This window comes from Elephantulus edwardii, unplaced genomic scaffold (assembly GCF_000299155.1).
Source record: "Elephantulus edwardii isolate Elephantulus edwardi_28Jun2011 unplaced genomic scaffold, EleEdw1.0 scaffold00024, whole genome shotgun sequence".
Lineage (NCBI taxonomy): Eukaryota > Metazoa > Chordata > Mammalia > Macroscelidea > Macroscelididae > Elephantulus > Elephantulus edwardii.
The window spans coordinates 7846184-7861752 of record NW_006399774.1 but is presented as its reverse complement, the minus strand read 5'-3'; the positions used below and the strand labels follow the sequence as shown (position 1 = coordinate 7861752).

Here is a 15569-nt window from a genome sequence, read left to right as displayed (position 1 = left end):
TTCTCACCACTGGGCCAATTGGCAGCATCAGTATGGATGGTGAAGAGATTGAGATAGTTAACAGTTTTCGTTTACTTGGCTTCACAGTCAACACTCTTGGTAACAGCAGCAAGGAAAGCAAGAGACAAATTGCATTGGGAAAGTCAGCTGTGAGGGACCTCTCCAGAGGACTGAAGTGCAACGACATCAGGCTGGAGACTAAAGTGTGCCTGATCCAGGCTATAGTCTTCGCAATTACGTGCTATGCATCAGAGAGCTGGACAGTGACTAGGGATGATAGAAAGAGAATTGATGCCTTTGAGCTGTGGTGCTGGAGAAGAGTGTTGAATAAACCATGGACTGCTAGGAGAACAAACAGGTTTGACCTGGGGGTGGGGGGTGTGAAGCCGGAATGCTCCATGGAGTCAAGGATTCTGAAGCTTCATCTGACATGCTTTTGGCATGTTGCAAGGAGGGTCCAGCCCTTGGAGAGGAACATCATGTTTGGGATAGTGGAGGGACAGTGCAGGAGAGGAAGACCTTCGATGAGATGGATCAATTCAGTGATTGGGTTAATGGAACTTGGTGTGTCAGAGACAGTGAGATTGGCACAGGATAGACCAGTGTGTAGGGCTCTTGTGCATAGGGTTGTTATGAGTCACAAGTGACTCAACGGCACATAACAACAGCAACACCAATACACATATGCAGGAAATGTTATCTTTGTATAAATGTGTGTGTGTGTGTAGATACATCTGTAATCTTTTGTTGTTTTCTAGTATTACATAACTTTTCATATTTTTTATGTCAATGCATCATGATCTACTATGTTTTATTATAGTGCCTTCAGAGCATTCTATAATTTAGATGTTCCAAATTTGACTTAATGATTCTACTGTTGATGAACATTTTGGTAGTACCATCAAGTATTGATGTTGCTGTTGTTACTCACTCCATCTGAGCCAGAACCAGCTCAGAGCTGGCCCTCCAGCAGGTTCTCCAAGATTGTAAATTAAATGGGAGGAGACTGTCCATCTTTCCTCCATGAAACATTTTGTGAATTCGAACCACACGCCTTTGAATTGGCACTGAGGTTCCTTATCCACTGAACCACCGGAGCTCCATCTTTCAAGTGTTACTAACCTTACTTAGGAGAAATGGAGGCATAGAAATGCTGGTGTTCAGCTACAGGTAAGTAACAGTAGAGTCATGAAATAGTTTGTGGTGGTGGTGTTGTTAAGTGCCTTTGAGTTGAGTATGATGCACAGTGATTCCATGAAAAATAGATCTGAAACTTGTCCTGTCATGTTCTATCCTGGTGGGCTTGAACCACTGATCTTTTGGTCAGCAGACCAATGTAGAATTGGCTGAGCCACCAGGGATACTCCCACCGTGTTATACCACTCCAAACTGGTCTCCCACTCTTCTGTGTGGTCCTTCTCTCCCCAAGAATGTTTAGAATGAGTCTTGAAGGAGGAACAGCTTCCTCGCTCTGGAAGTTCAGGACTTACCTTATATTACTGATGACTTCTGATTAGGAAAATCTTGCAAAGAAAGAAGTACTAAGTATGTTTGGCCTCAAATATCAGCTACAGAACAGTGAAAAGTGGTGACTCGTTTGAGGGTTGTGTTTTAGAGAGGCAGAGAATGAGCTTCTTGGAGAAATCAGATCACAAAGGTGCAGCCCATTGTTAAGGATACTTGCTGCTCTGGTAATAAGGGCCATCCTACAGGACAAAGGGCAGAGGGGGCGCTCCTTTGCCTCTTCCTAGTAGGTATCCTCCACCATCAGAGACATCAAAAGGAACTCAGTCAATTACTGTTCGCTTTGCTCAAAATCTACCTTTCTTCTCCTTCTACCTGAAGCATTTCCATTGAACCTCCATTACCCTCTTGCTCCAAACATGCTCTGTGTCACCCACAAGTCAGTAAGAGAGGAAAGCACTCACAAAACCACAACAAATGCTCAAAAAATGAAAAAGACTTGACAAACTCTAGGGACACAAACACACAGTTATGCTGCAAGAAAGTAAGGTCAGGAAAGATTTTTCTTCCAAAGGCAAAGGGTCAGTGTATGAAGCTGAGATTTGGGCATTTTTCAGATGAGAATGAAGACTAGGGGTGCATTTGGAATGAAAAATTTGAAACAATTGAAAAACACAAATGTTTCGGTTTGAAAACTGTAAGTAAATATATTTCAGCATGTTTCTTAAAAGGTGGGAGACATTAGAAAAATCAAATGGACTCCAACTCAACGGCTAGACCAGCACATTAAGAGAGAACTGCCAGTAATAAGGGAGATGCAGTTCAAAACCACAGTGAGATACCTTCTCACCACAGTAGCAGTGGCAAAATTTATGAGGACAGATAGCAACGAATGTTAGAGAGGATGAGGAGAGACTGGAACTCTCATGCACAGTTGATGGAATTGTAAAATGTTACAACCACTCCAAAAGGCAGTGTGGCATTTCCTACATAGAAACTCCATATTCCACTGCTAGGAATATACCCCAAGGAAATTAGAACTGAGACATAAATGGATATTTGAATACCAATGCTCACAGATTTCTTCACAATCACAAGAACTTGGAAACAGCCCAGATGTCTAACCATCATTGAACAAATTGAGGAAGTATGGTACATTCACACAATGGAATATTACGCAGCACTCAGTAATTTTGAAAACTATTAAATAACTTGGGAGAGACTGGAGAAAAATGTGCTGAGTGAACTAACTCAGTTTCATAAGGACAAATACTGCGTAAGACCAATATTGTAGAAATACAAAGATAAACGGTAAAACGTGTGTGAGGATTTAAGGGGGGGTAGGGTAGGAGCAGAGGAGTGAGGTTGGGCAGGGGGAAGAACATAGTGTTGTATAATTTGGTAGGTGGAGGGAAGGGGTAAAAGAAATGGAAAAGATCCAGCAGGGATCTGATAAGACAGGTTAACGGCATGTGTAGTTCAATGGTGATTAATTTTATAAAACACAGTGAGTGGATATGATTGTATGAAACATAATGTGAATATACATGAATTGTGTAGGCAAACTAATTTACAATACTTTTTAAAAAAAGAGAGAGAGGGAAACCTGCCAAAAAGTTCAAGCAGGGTTTAGAAGAGGCCATTGTCCCAGAAAAATCATTGCTGATGCCAAATGGATTCTGACTGAAAACAAAGAATACCATTTGTATTTTATTGACTAGGAAAAGGCATCTGACTTTGTTGAGAATAACAAAAAATGGCTAAAATGGAAAAGAATAGGAATCCTAGAACAATTATATGAAACTTATACCTAAACCAAGAAGCTCGTTCTAACAGAACAAGGGAATACTACATGGTTTAAGATCAGGAAAGGTTTGAGTCAGGGTGACAGCCTCTTTCCATAGCTATTCAGTCTGTCTGCTGAGCAAATCATTTGAGAAACTGAACTATGAAGAAGAATGTGGGATCGGGATCAGAGGAAGATTCATCAACAACCGACATTATGCAGATGACAAAGGTGCACTTGCTGAAAGTGAGGAGGACTTGAAATACTTGCTGTAGAACATCAACATCCACAGCCTTCAATATGAGTTGCATTTAAACATCAAGAAGACAAAAATCTTCATCCCTGGTAGATGGAGAAAAGATTGAAGTTGACAATTATTTCCTCTTACTCGGATCCACAATCACCACCCTTGGTACCAGGAGGGAGGAGATCAGGAGACATATTGCATTGGTAGAGTCTGCTGTCTGGTACCTCTCCAAATTACTGAGGACCAATGATGTCAGTGTGAAGATTAAGGGCGTTTGATTCAGGCTTTGATCTTTTCAATCACTAGCTATGCATCTGAGAGTGGGACAATGGATAAAGATGACAGAAGAAAAACTGATGCCTTTGAGCTGTGGTACTGAACATCCCATGGACTGTCAAAAGAAGAAACTTCTATGTATTGGAGAAGGTGTAGCCAGAATGCTCTTTGGAGGCAAGGATGGGAAAGCTCTGTCTCACATACTTTGGGCATGTTGCCAGCAGAGGCTATTCCTTGGAGAGGGACAAGCTTGGATGGGCAGCAAAAGAGAGGCAGACTCTCAACAAGATGGATTGACACAGTGACTGTAGAAATGGGCTCAAGTGTGTCAGAGATGATGGCGGGAATGGAACAGGAAAGGCCAGAGTTTGGCTTTGTTTTTCATAGGGTTCCTATGACACGTACTCAACTCAACTACACCTTACATCAATAACAACATAGCGATCCTAAGTACAACAGAAACCTCGCCCGTCTCTGCTTCCTCTTCAGAACCTCAATTGTGCTTAAGCCCATTGCTGCAGTCACTGTGTCTATTCATCTCAAAGATCTTCATAGTTTTCAATTACTTTGCTGAATACAATGTCCTTCTTCAAGGACTCACCCTCTCCCGACAACATGTTGTTGTTGTTGTTGTTATGTGCCATTGAGTCGCTTGTGAGTCATAGCAATCCTATGTACAACAGCCCTAAACTCTGCTCTGTCCTGTGCCAATTGCACTGTCTCTGACACTCCCATTCCAATTACCCCAGTCAGTGAATCAATCCACCTCATAGAGGGTCTTCCCCTCTTGCGCCATCCTTCCAAGCATGATGCCCCTCTCCAAGGACCTGTCCTTCCTTACAAGATATCCAAAGTATGCCAGACGAATCCCCAGAATCCTTGCCTCCAAGAAGCAGCCTGGTTTAACCCTCTCCAGGATGAATCTGTTTGTTTTCTTGGCAGTCCAGGGTACATTCAATACCCTTCTCCAACACCAAAGCTCAAAGGCATCAATTCTCCTTCTATCCTCCCTAGTCATTGTCCAACTCTCTGATGCCTAACAAGTGATTGCAAAGACCATAGCCTGTATAAGACACACCTTAGTCTTCAGAGTGACACCATTGTTCTTCAATACTTTGGAGATGCATGTCCAAACTACGTGAAACAAAGTCCTACTACCCTTGCTTCTGAAGGTCACATGGATTGCATTTCTTCCAAGACAAATCTGTTCTGTTCTTTTGGCAGATCTTTTTATGCTCAATACTCTTCACCAACACTACAATTCAAAGGCATACGTATTCCTTTGGTATTCCTTATTCATTCTCTTTCACATAAAGAAGAGACAATAGCAAATGTCCTTTAGGCTCAGTGCAGGCCCTTAGTCTTTAAAGTGACATCCTTGCTCTTTAGCACTTTAAAGAGATCACCAGTAACAGATTTGCCCAATGCACTGCTTCATTTCATTTCTTGACTGCCATTTCTATGGGCACTAATTGTGGGTGCAAATAAAATTAAATCTTTGGCAACTCAATCATTTCTCCATTTAATTGAGATGTCCCTTTTTGAAGGAAAGATGGGAGAGAATGGGGCCATAGGGTAGCCATATGAGAAAATGCAAGAGAATTGATAGAATCCATGCCCTGCAGTTTCTTGCAGATAAAATCATCTGAAATTCTGTACAAAAATGAAGCTTTCAAACCAAAACCACTTCTTGTCTCAGGTGATTTGTTAAACAAAAATTTTGCCTCCACTTTAAAAAAACAGAGAGAGAAGCAGAAGCTCTTCCCTTCATTACAGCATCAGAGACACACAACCCAGCCCCCACCCAGCAGCCTTCCTGAACACAGATTGATCTGGCTGCAGGGAGATTTGTGGCCTCTGTGGCTTGATTGTATAAATACCATAATCTATCTCTACTCCCCAGAGGCTACCACTGCTGAAGTGGATTAGCATGCAAACTTTGGAGTCTCTGGAGTGCAGAGTTCAAATCCTGAGCTTAGGTCCTTAGTAAAGATGAGAGGGGCAAGTCTCCTGGTTTGCTTCCATTGGGGAATAGAGAAAGGCAGTGAGAGTTATGGATATTAATCTTGTTCAGAAGCTGCTCAGCCCACAACATAGAGCACTGATCCTCATCCAGAGAAATTGGCAATAGCCCACTGACTGCTGCCTCTTGACATTCATTCTGGTCTCTTTCAAATACCTTATGAATTTTTTTCCCCCTGAAAGAATTCACAGTGTAGCTGTTTGTTCACTGGGAGAGAGAAGCCAGTTGTGTGTCTGAAGTGCCTATTTGGGCTCCAATGATGTATTTAAATGAAGATCAAGTAATCTGTGATTGTCTGCATGTTGTGAGCACAGAAACCAATGGGTTTTCTTGCCTTCTCTCTTTACAGGTGTATTTCTACTGGATCTGCAGGGATGCGAGGGCTTTTGAGTGGTTTGCTGACCTCTTGCTCTCACTAGAAACCCAAATGAGTGAGCGCGGGAATGCTCACTTCCTGAGTTATCACATATTCCTCACTGGCTGGGATGAAAATCAGGTATCGGCAAAACTTTGAGGATGAGCAATAGTCCCTAATGCTTCTAATAATAGAGCAGAGAGGAGAGGAATCATTTCAATGATGAGCTATACAGTCATTTCGGGGCATGAAAGAAGTATGAGAGGTTCTTCAAAGGGAAAAGATAACATCAAACCAGATTAGAAAGAATGATTAAAATCACAGCAAAAAGGAAAAAAAGAACCTACAGTTAACTTGCTGGTGAAATAGAAAAGATAAAGAACTGGAACAGTTGATTAGGGGGCCACAACCCCAAGTTTGGAAATCTAAATTGTGTTACTAAAAGTTACAAATGTCTCCTTAAGAGTGGTATCAAGCAAATGGTGTTTATTGTTATATCATTTTGTTAAACCTCTAGTTGATTCTAGTCTTCTGCTTGGACCAGTTAAATGGGTGAATTTCCTGGGTGTTTATATACAAAACTGTGGATTTTTAAGTATTTGTGTTTCCATAGAAAATAAGTAATACGAACACATGATTTATGTACAGATCTTTCTTCTAAGGAGATCCTATAAATTGTGTTCATGTATTTTAGATGATCTTATGTTTTGACAGGTGTTCCGCAGTGTACTGTGTTAGTGAAACACTGAGGTCGAGTCTACACAAGAAGGAGAACTAACATAACATTGTATTACAGGAAGACCTTTAATATTAATAGTATTGATGGCTGCCACAGTCTCATTCTTTTTAACTGCTTAAATATGGAAGCTAGCAATGATTAATAGGTTATGGAATATTCATTCCAGCTGGCACTCTAGCAGCTACTATCCATATTTACTTTAAGGAAACTGTATTAGTGTTAAGGAAATTTACACTGATCAGATTTACAAATCAAGTTTCACCCTTAAGTATGAGCTTGCTCACCCTGCCTCTAGCTGTCTCTAGTTCTGTCTCTAGCTCTGTCTCTAGCTCTGTCTCTAGCTTTCTCTAGTGCTCTAGCTCTCTAGCTCTCTTCCCCCCTCCTCTTCTCACTCTCTCTGTCTCTCGTTCGCTAACCCTATAATACATCCTTGTAATTTAACTCCATGCTTCTGCACATGAATAAGACTGTATTTGAAATCTGTCGCTAGATGAATTTTGATGGATTATGTACTGTCCTCCTTAAATATCTTACTCTTCTGGGATCATTTGAAATATAGGTCTCTTGAGAACAAGCCTTGAAACATCTTAATGATATTAATAGTGTTAATTATGCTTTCCAAACAAACATTTTCATTATTCAAATGGGATTTTTGACTAATGATCCATTTGGTGAAGGATAGATACGGCCTTTGTCTTTTACTTACTGGTCCCATACGCTCTCTTCTGCTTCTAACATGAATTGGTCTCATGTGTCTATATCACACACCCCATCCTTGAAGTTGGGAGACAGGCTCTGTTTGATTTCTGACAACACGAGCCAACTCTATCACATCTCTGCCACTTTCAAAATCACACTATAAAATATGTTTTCTTTTTCCCCTACAAGTTAATTGAAATAGATTTGTTCTCTTAACATTGCCATGACATATTAGAAACCATTTAGACACCCTAATTCAGGCAGGATATCACCAATCTCAACATTAAAGGGGGAAAAAAATAATTGGTACCTTCTGTCAGTAAGGAATCAAGAGACTGCTATTGAAATAGTCAATTGTTGAACGGAATTCGTCAACATCCAAGTGGCAGGATGACAGGGACAGAAGGAACAGATGGGAGAGGTAGAGTGAAGGGCAAATCAACAGGCTTTGGAGAGTAATTGAACAGTGCGTTGAGAAATATGGCACAAATATCACTCCAAATGTTTAAGCCTCTGTGATTGGTGGATCAGTGATATCACCCACATACATAAGGAAGTCCTTTCTTCAACTAAATAATGACCAAACGCTTTAGCAACAATATAAGTTCCTTCTAACCTGGTTCCACCTCACTTGCGCTACCCTTTTCCAAACTACCTATGTCCTCCCATCATCCCCTGTGTGTCTGAACTTCCTTGTCTTTATTCTTTATTTCTCTATACTTTGTTTTCTTTCCTGGTAGGATCATGGTCTCATTTATAGCAAACTGTGCCCATGAGTTGCACCTCAGCTGGATTACCTCTTCCTAACAAAGTGGAGAAATCATCTCTTTCCTCTTCATACCACTCAGTCCATAGCACACTCCCTTTCTACAGTAGTAACTCAGGGATTGTGCATGTAAGTAAACTGAAGTCATGACTAATTCTCAAAGTGAAATGATTCTATTTTACTTACAGTAATTAACTGGATATAACCATAAGCATGCCACTAAACATGTCATGGGGAATGTGAACACAGGATTATCCTCGCAGGAAAACAAGAGTTTGCGATGAAAATTTGGGGTTTATCTTTGTAGTTTATAATCATTTGAACTGTAAAAATGGAAGAGTCTTGAGAAGTAAAGGCTCAAAGTATGGTCCAGAGACTTGAAACTATTGGAAAGCAGCTATGTTTTGAAGTAGAAGAATAAGAAAAAAATTGTAATGTTTTCTTCTTGACTCCAAAAGCAATTCCAAAGGAAAAAGAAAAGAACCCCACAGTCACTAGGGGTAGAAAAGGAAATTATAAAGCTTAGATAAAAAATAAATGATACAGAAAACAGGAAGGGCTAGAAAAAATCAGCAAGACTAAACGTCAGTTCTTTGAGAAGATAAAAGAAACTGAGGAACCACTGGTCAGACTGGTAAAGATGCAAATAACAAAATAAGAAACAAAGCAGAAAAGACCATCTGAGATTAAAAGGATCATAACAGAGTAGCACGAAAAAAATCCTACTCCAACAAATTTGAAAACGTAGAAGAAATGGACACATTTCTAAAAATGCACCTAAACTTACACCAGCTGGGGGCGGGGGGAGGGATTGTAAGAAACCTGTAACAAAAGAATAAACGGATGATGATGCCATTTAAAAGAAAAAAAAGACAACTAACAAAAATCTCCTCCACTGTATAATTCAAACAATTTCACTATATAATTCCAGCAAACATTCAGAGAAAAGTTGACACCAGTCCTAGTCAAACTATTCTAGAACATGAAAAGGAAGGGATGGGATGGTCTCTAAATTATTCTATGAAATACGCATAATCCTGAGACCAAATCCAAACAAAGATAGAACTGAAAAAAAATCCCTATATCAATATCACTCATGAATATAGATTCGGAGATTCTGGGCGTAAATTTAACCAAGAGAATTGGCAGTACATCTATGTCTATATCTATATCGAGGGAGCTCAGGTGGTAAGTGTGCAGTCCTCACTCTTACTGTGCTGCAGTCCCAAAGGCATGCAGTTCAAATCCACCAGCTGTTCCCTGGGAGGAGATTGAGAAATCTCCTTCTGTGCGAGTTACTGTCCCTGAAAACCTGCTGGAGCGTCAGCCACAGGTCATCTCCTAACCGACAGCACACAACAGCACCAACAATACCTATCTCTATGTCAATGTTGTGTATCTGTATCTATCATGAGCAAGTGGATTCAATATTGGGAATGCAAGAATGATCCAACTATAGAAAAGTAATCAATGTCATTTACAACAATAATGGGGGTGAAGGAAATTAAAGCATGAACATCTCAGTAGATATAAAAATGACTTTCAATAAAATAAAACATATTTTCCATGATAAAAACTCTCAGCAAAATAAGAATAGAAGGGAAATTCCTCAACAAGATTAAGGAGATATAGATAGATAGATAGATAGATAGATAGATAGATAGATAGATAGATAGATAGATAGATACAAAGTCAACAACTAACATTGTTCTCAACAGACTCTGGAAGGATTCTCCTTGATAATGGGAATAAGACATGGATACTTTTATTACCAATATTATTCAGTATTGCACATTGTAGTCCTGTAGGAGAAATATGAGCAATCTCTTCCCATTCACTTGCCTACCTCTGAAAACCCTCTGGAATGCTAGCTGTGAGACAGTTCCACCTCAGTGGATTTTTGCGCGAGAATCTAATTTGCCGTGTAAACCTTCACCAAAAACACAATAAAATATTTAAAAAGAAATAAATTTTTCAAAGTTTTAAAAGACACATCCAACTTACAGGTACCTAAGGAAATCAGGACCTTCTTCGAAACCAACAAAGAGAAAGAACCTTCTTCTAGACCCTTCTCTCAGAGCTTGCCTTCAAAACTCTGCCCTTGGACTTTTGGCTTCTTAAACTGTAGGAGGATACATTTGTTTATTGAGATTGTCCACTTGTGACATCTCTATTGCAGCTATACTCTAGAACCAAGACAAATGGTAAAACTCAGTTTCTTCCTAGGCAGTCACGTGTCTTTAATCTGGCAATACCCTTCTCAAATACAGAGGGCTCAATACCATGTCAGTGAAGGTAGCTAGTGAAGGTTAATTTTGAGATGTTTGGCAAAAATAAAGTCCTTTTGTGTTTACTTACTTGTACTTATGGTATGCCACTCTTTAAAAAAAAAAAAAAAGAAGAAGAAGATTCCAGACTGATATAATTGGATGTCTGCTGTATATAAGGGAGCTCTGGTGGCCTAGTGGTAAGGAGCTGCCCTGCCAGCTCAAAAGCACATGGTTCAAATTCACCAGCTGCTCCTTTGGAAAAGCTGGGGTATCTCCTCCTCTGTGGCTTACTGCCTCCTAAAACCCGCTGGACAGGTTAGCTGTGGTTCGGTTCTGATTCCACGGTTAATTATATGTAAAGAAAACCCTGGTGGCCTAGTCCAGTGGAGTGGTGCTGTTAATTCAAAGGTGGAGCCCCCCCCGAAATCCCAATTCACCAGCAACTCCACTGGTAAAGACGGGCAATCTCCTCCCCTGGAATTTACACCCTTGGAAGGCCCACTGGAGGTCAGCCGTGAGCTGGCACTGAGTATTCTGAGACTGTGTAAGGTCATTTGCTCCAACTGGAACAGGGCAGGGCAGAAGGCAACATGGCATACATTGCCTTTCCTCAAGTGCAGAATCTGTACTGAGAATAACAACAAGCATTTTGAGTCACATTTCAAAAAATCTTTGCATTAGATCTACAAATGAATCTAACCAGGTCATCCTTGATGAAATAGAAAATAGTTTGTTTTGTTTTCTTTATCTAAATGCCTTCTAATTCAGAAATTTTACTTCAGGCGATTCACATAGCTTTACACTGGGATGAAAATACTGATGTGATCACAGGCTTAAGGCAAAAAACGTTCTACGGGAGACCCAACTGGAACAATGAGTTCAGACAGCTGGCCTACAAGCACCCAAGGTAAGGGGGGTTTCCTGTCCCAGCACCCCAGGTAAGATGGGTCTCCCATCCCAGCACCCCAGTTAAGGTGGGTCTCCTGTCCCAGCACCCCAGGTAAGGAGGGTCTCCTTCCCTATCTGTGCACAGCCGCCCTGGAGAAGTGGCAATCAGGCCTCCAATACAGGTTCCCGGGCACTGGCTATGATAGAGGACCTCTATTTAGAGATGAAACCTCTAAGTTGGTCCCTGGATGTTTTCAGACACTGTAAACCCCTTTACTGGCTTTCGATCTCTAACAAGCATTGATTAAGCTGAAATTTTTCAACCTTAACCTCCATTTGAAGATGCTATTTCTTAAACTATGTCTATCTTCCAGAAACTTTTGGAGGAAATACTTGAACTCTAATTAACCAACTGGAGAATTCATTTATGTCCAGCCGTAAACTGTAGCTAGCCTGTCTAGCAAAAGCAGACAGAAAATGTCTAATAACAAGCAGGGAATGAGGATAAAGAATTTAGGATCTGGAACCCAAGTGCTTGAGTAGAGATGCCGGCTCTGTCATTACCTACCGCTGACCTTGGGCAGGAAATTTACCCTTTGTCTCAGTCTCCTCCTCTGTAAAATACAGATAAGAATAACCCTTCTCTCCCAGGGAAGGAGAGGATTGAATGAGCTCCTACATTTAAAATGCCCAAAACAGTGTTTTCACAGAATGAGTACTCACCATGTATTAGCTGTTACTACTAACATTTACCATAATCATCACTACCATTGTTATCCTTCAATAATAAACTTCAGTGTGAAGGAGAAAGAGGTTACTGCCTGTAGGTCCACAAGATGTCCCTAAGTATCCCCAGACAGTCTCTCCACCTGCAAGAAGCTACTGACTGTGTGATGTTGAACAAGGTAGCATTGTAGGGCTCTAGTTTCTCCAGTGCAAAATATGTTATCCACTCACAGTATTACCTTCATAATCTAAAAAAAAAGAGTAACTTGAAAGGAGTCCTGGTAGCACTGTGCATTACTGATTGAGTCACTAACCAATGGGTCAGAAGTATGAATCCCCCAGCCGCTCCGTAAGAAAGTTGGGCATCTCCCGATGTAAAGATTTACATCCTCAGAAGCCTGTGGGGGTTGCTCTGAGTTGGAAAAGACTTGACAGCTGTGATCTTAGTTGGGTTTAGTGAGGTGAAGAAGTGGGTAACGCGTAAGGCAATCATCAGTTGTTGTTATGTATACAGCCTCTAATTATTTCCCTTAAATATGAAGAGGATGTTAATGAGGTGGATTACCCACAGTAATAAAGCTTCAGATATACCAACAGTCACAAAGATGGGGTGGGGCTGCACAACGTTTTAACTCATCCCCCACATGTGCTTCCAATATTCTCTTTCAACATTCTACAGTGTCTACTTCCTCCTGCTCTTTTCTCAGTCTCTATTTCTGGTGCCCATACCCCAAGCCTCTTCCAAGCTCTAACAGCCACTGACCACCATCCTGAACCCACCTTATGCTGGTCCAAGGGCAGAGACTGAGTAATTCTGTCTGCAGTTCACATAGTGAAATTCTAGGTAGGAAACTAACAACAGGGCACATGTGTGTAACATTACAACTGGGGCTTTCCAATACTGTTTTCTCCTTTTGTTGTTTTTCTTTGTGTTGTTGTGTGTCATCCAGTCAAGTCCAGTCTCCATGGATGGCCAAGGGAACAAATAGGTCTGTCCTGGAGAAGGTGAAACCCTCTGGTTTGCTCAATGAGGACAAAGATTAGGAAGGTCCATCCCACATACTTTAGACACATAGCCAGGAGGGATTAGTCCTTGAAGATGGACATAATGCTTGGAAGGAGAGAGGCTCAGCTCAGAAGAGGAAGACCCTGGATGAGATGGATTGACACAGTGACTGTGGCAATGGGATCACGTGTGCCAGAGATGGTGAGGTTGGCTCAGGATAGGGCAAGCTTCATGGGGTTGCTTTGGGTCATAATTTACTCAATGGCAAATAACAACAGCAACAGTCAAGTACAACAAATAGCCACTCTGTGAACAACAGCATTTAAGAGTTCTGTCCTATCCTGTCCCATCCTTATCATCCTCAATATATTTTAATCCATTGCTTCTACCACTGTGCCATTGCATCTCATTGAAGGTCTTCCTCTCCTTCACTGACCCTCCACCTTTCCAAGCACGAAGTTCATTTCCAAGGAATAGCCTCTCCTAAACATGTTAGGTGAAGAGATTGAGATTGTTCACAGTTTTAGTTTGCTTGGCTCCATAGTCAACACTCTTGCCACCAGCAGCCAAAAAATTAAAAGATGTATTTCAATGGGAAAGACCTCTCCAAAGTACTGAAGGCAATGGTGTCACTCTGGAGACTAAGGTGCACTTCATACAGGCCATGGTCTTTGCAATCACTTGTTCTGCATCAGAGAGTTGGACAATAACTAGGGAGGATAGAAGGAGAATTGATGTCTTTGAGCTGTGGTGCTAGAGAAGAGTATTGAGTGTACCATGGACTGCTAGGAAAACAAACAGATTCATCCTGGAGAGGGTTAAACCGGGCTGCTCCTTGGAGGCAAGGATCCTGGGGCTTCATCTGACATACTTTGGGCATGTTGCAAGGAGGGACCAATTCTTGGAAAGAGACATCATGCTTGGAAGGGTGGGGGGACAGTGCAGGAGAGGAAGACCCTCTATGAGGTGGATTGATTCAGTGACTGGAGTAGTGGGGGTGAGTGGTCGGAGACAGTGAGATTGACAGAGCAGGGTTTAGGGCTGTTGTACATAGGGTCACTATGAGTCACAGGTGACTCGACAGCTCATAACAGTAACAACAACAAGTCCAAAATATGTGAGACAAAGCTTCACCATCTTTATCTCTAAGGAACATTCTGGTTACACACTCTCCAAGGCACATCAGTTCTTTGGACAATCCATGGGATCTTCAGCGCTCTTCTCCAACACCATGGCTCAAAAGCTTTAATTCTCTCCTGTCATCCTTGTTCATTATCCAGCTCTCGGATGCACTGCAAGTGATTAGAAGGACTATGACTTGATTTGGGAGTGCCTTAGTCTTTAAACTGACATCATCATTATTCAGGAATTTGGAGAGACCTCTGACAGTGGACTTTCCCAAAGCTATACATCTCTGTTTCTCCCGACTGCTGATACCATGTGTATTGACTTTGGATCGAAACAAGATGAACTCTAATTTCTCCTTTCAGGAAAAAGAAATTCATTGGCTACATGTGCTGCACTCCTTGTTTAATGATCATGGGATGATTTTTCCTAATTTGCAGGTGTTTGACTAGTACACATGTATCTCAGTTTTAAGTTCTTTGAGTAAGCTCCACTCTGTTAGGATTGACCTTTCTTGACATCTTCTCTTCTATTTGTTTATACTTACTACACGTGGCATTAGCAGCCCGGTGGGGAAGGCCTTTCAGATCAAACCATTTAATTATCTCCTTTCCCTCTGAAGGGTATGAGTCAGGAATAGAGAGTGTCGAGAGGCAGAGAGTACAGCAAAGCTTGCCTTGCTCTGCCCAGGAAACGATGCTGTGCAGTACTGAGAAGTGAATCTGCCCAGTCTTGGCAGGAGCAAACGAGGTAGGGAAACTCTACAGCTGTCTGTTTTCCTGGCTGCATTTTTGTGAGGAGTGTGTTTGCTCCTTTTCTTAAGCTCTAGGCAAAATTAAATCTATGTTGTTATTGTTGTACCACCAAGTCAACTTCAACTCCGGGAGACCCTCATACAACAGCACAAAATCTTGTCTGATCCTGTGCTATGTTCAAATCTCTGCTGTGCTGAAGCCTGTTGATGAATCACTGCATCAACACATCCCATTAAGGATCTCTTCATTTTTATTCTTTCTTGTTGGGTGGCATTATTACTATTACTATTACTATTATTACTATTATTACTATTATTGATTATGCAAAGGCATTTGACTGCATGGACCAAAACAAACTGTGGCTGACTCTGAGAAGAATGGGGATCCCAGAACATTTAATTGTGCTAATACGAAACCTATACTTGGACCAAGAGGCAGTCGTCA

At 41.2% G+C, this 15569-nt stretch overlaps 1 protein-coding gene across 1 annotated transcript in view; it reads left to right on the top strand.

Annotated features, from left to right (window-relative positions):
• NOX3 (NADPH oxidase 3) overlaps window positions 1-15569 on the top strand; it is an 82550-nt gene that overhangs the window by 53262 nt on the left and 13719 nt on the right. Inside the window, exons 11-12 of the mRNA XM_006882754.1 lie at window positions 6146-6292; window positions 11408-11532. Coding sequence (XP_006882816.1) covers window positions 6146-6292; window positions 11408-11532 — 272 coding nt within the window. The remainder of the gene's footprint in view (window positions 1-6145; window positions 6293-11407; window positions 11533-15569) is intronic.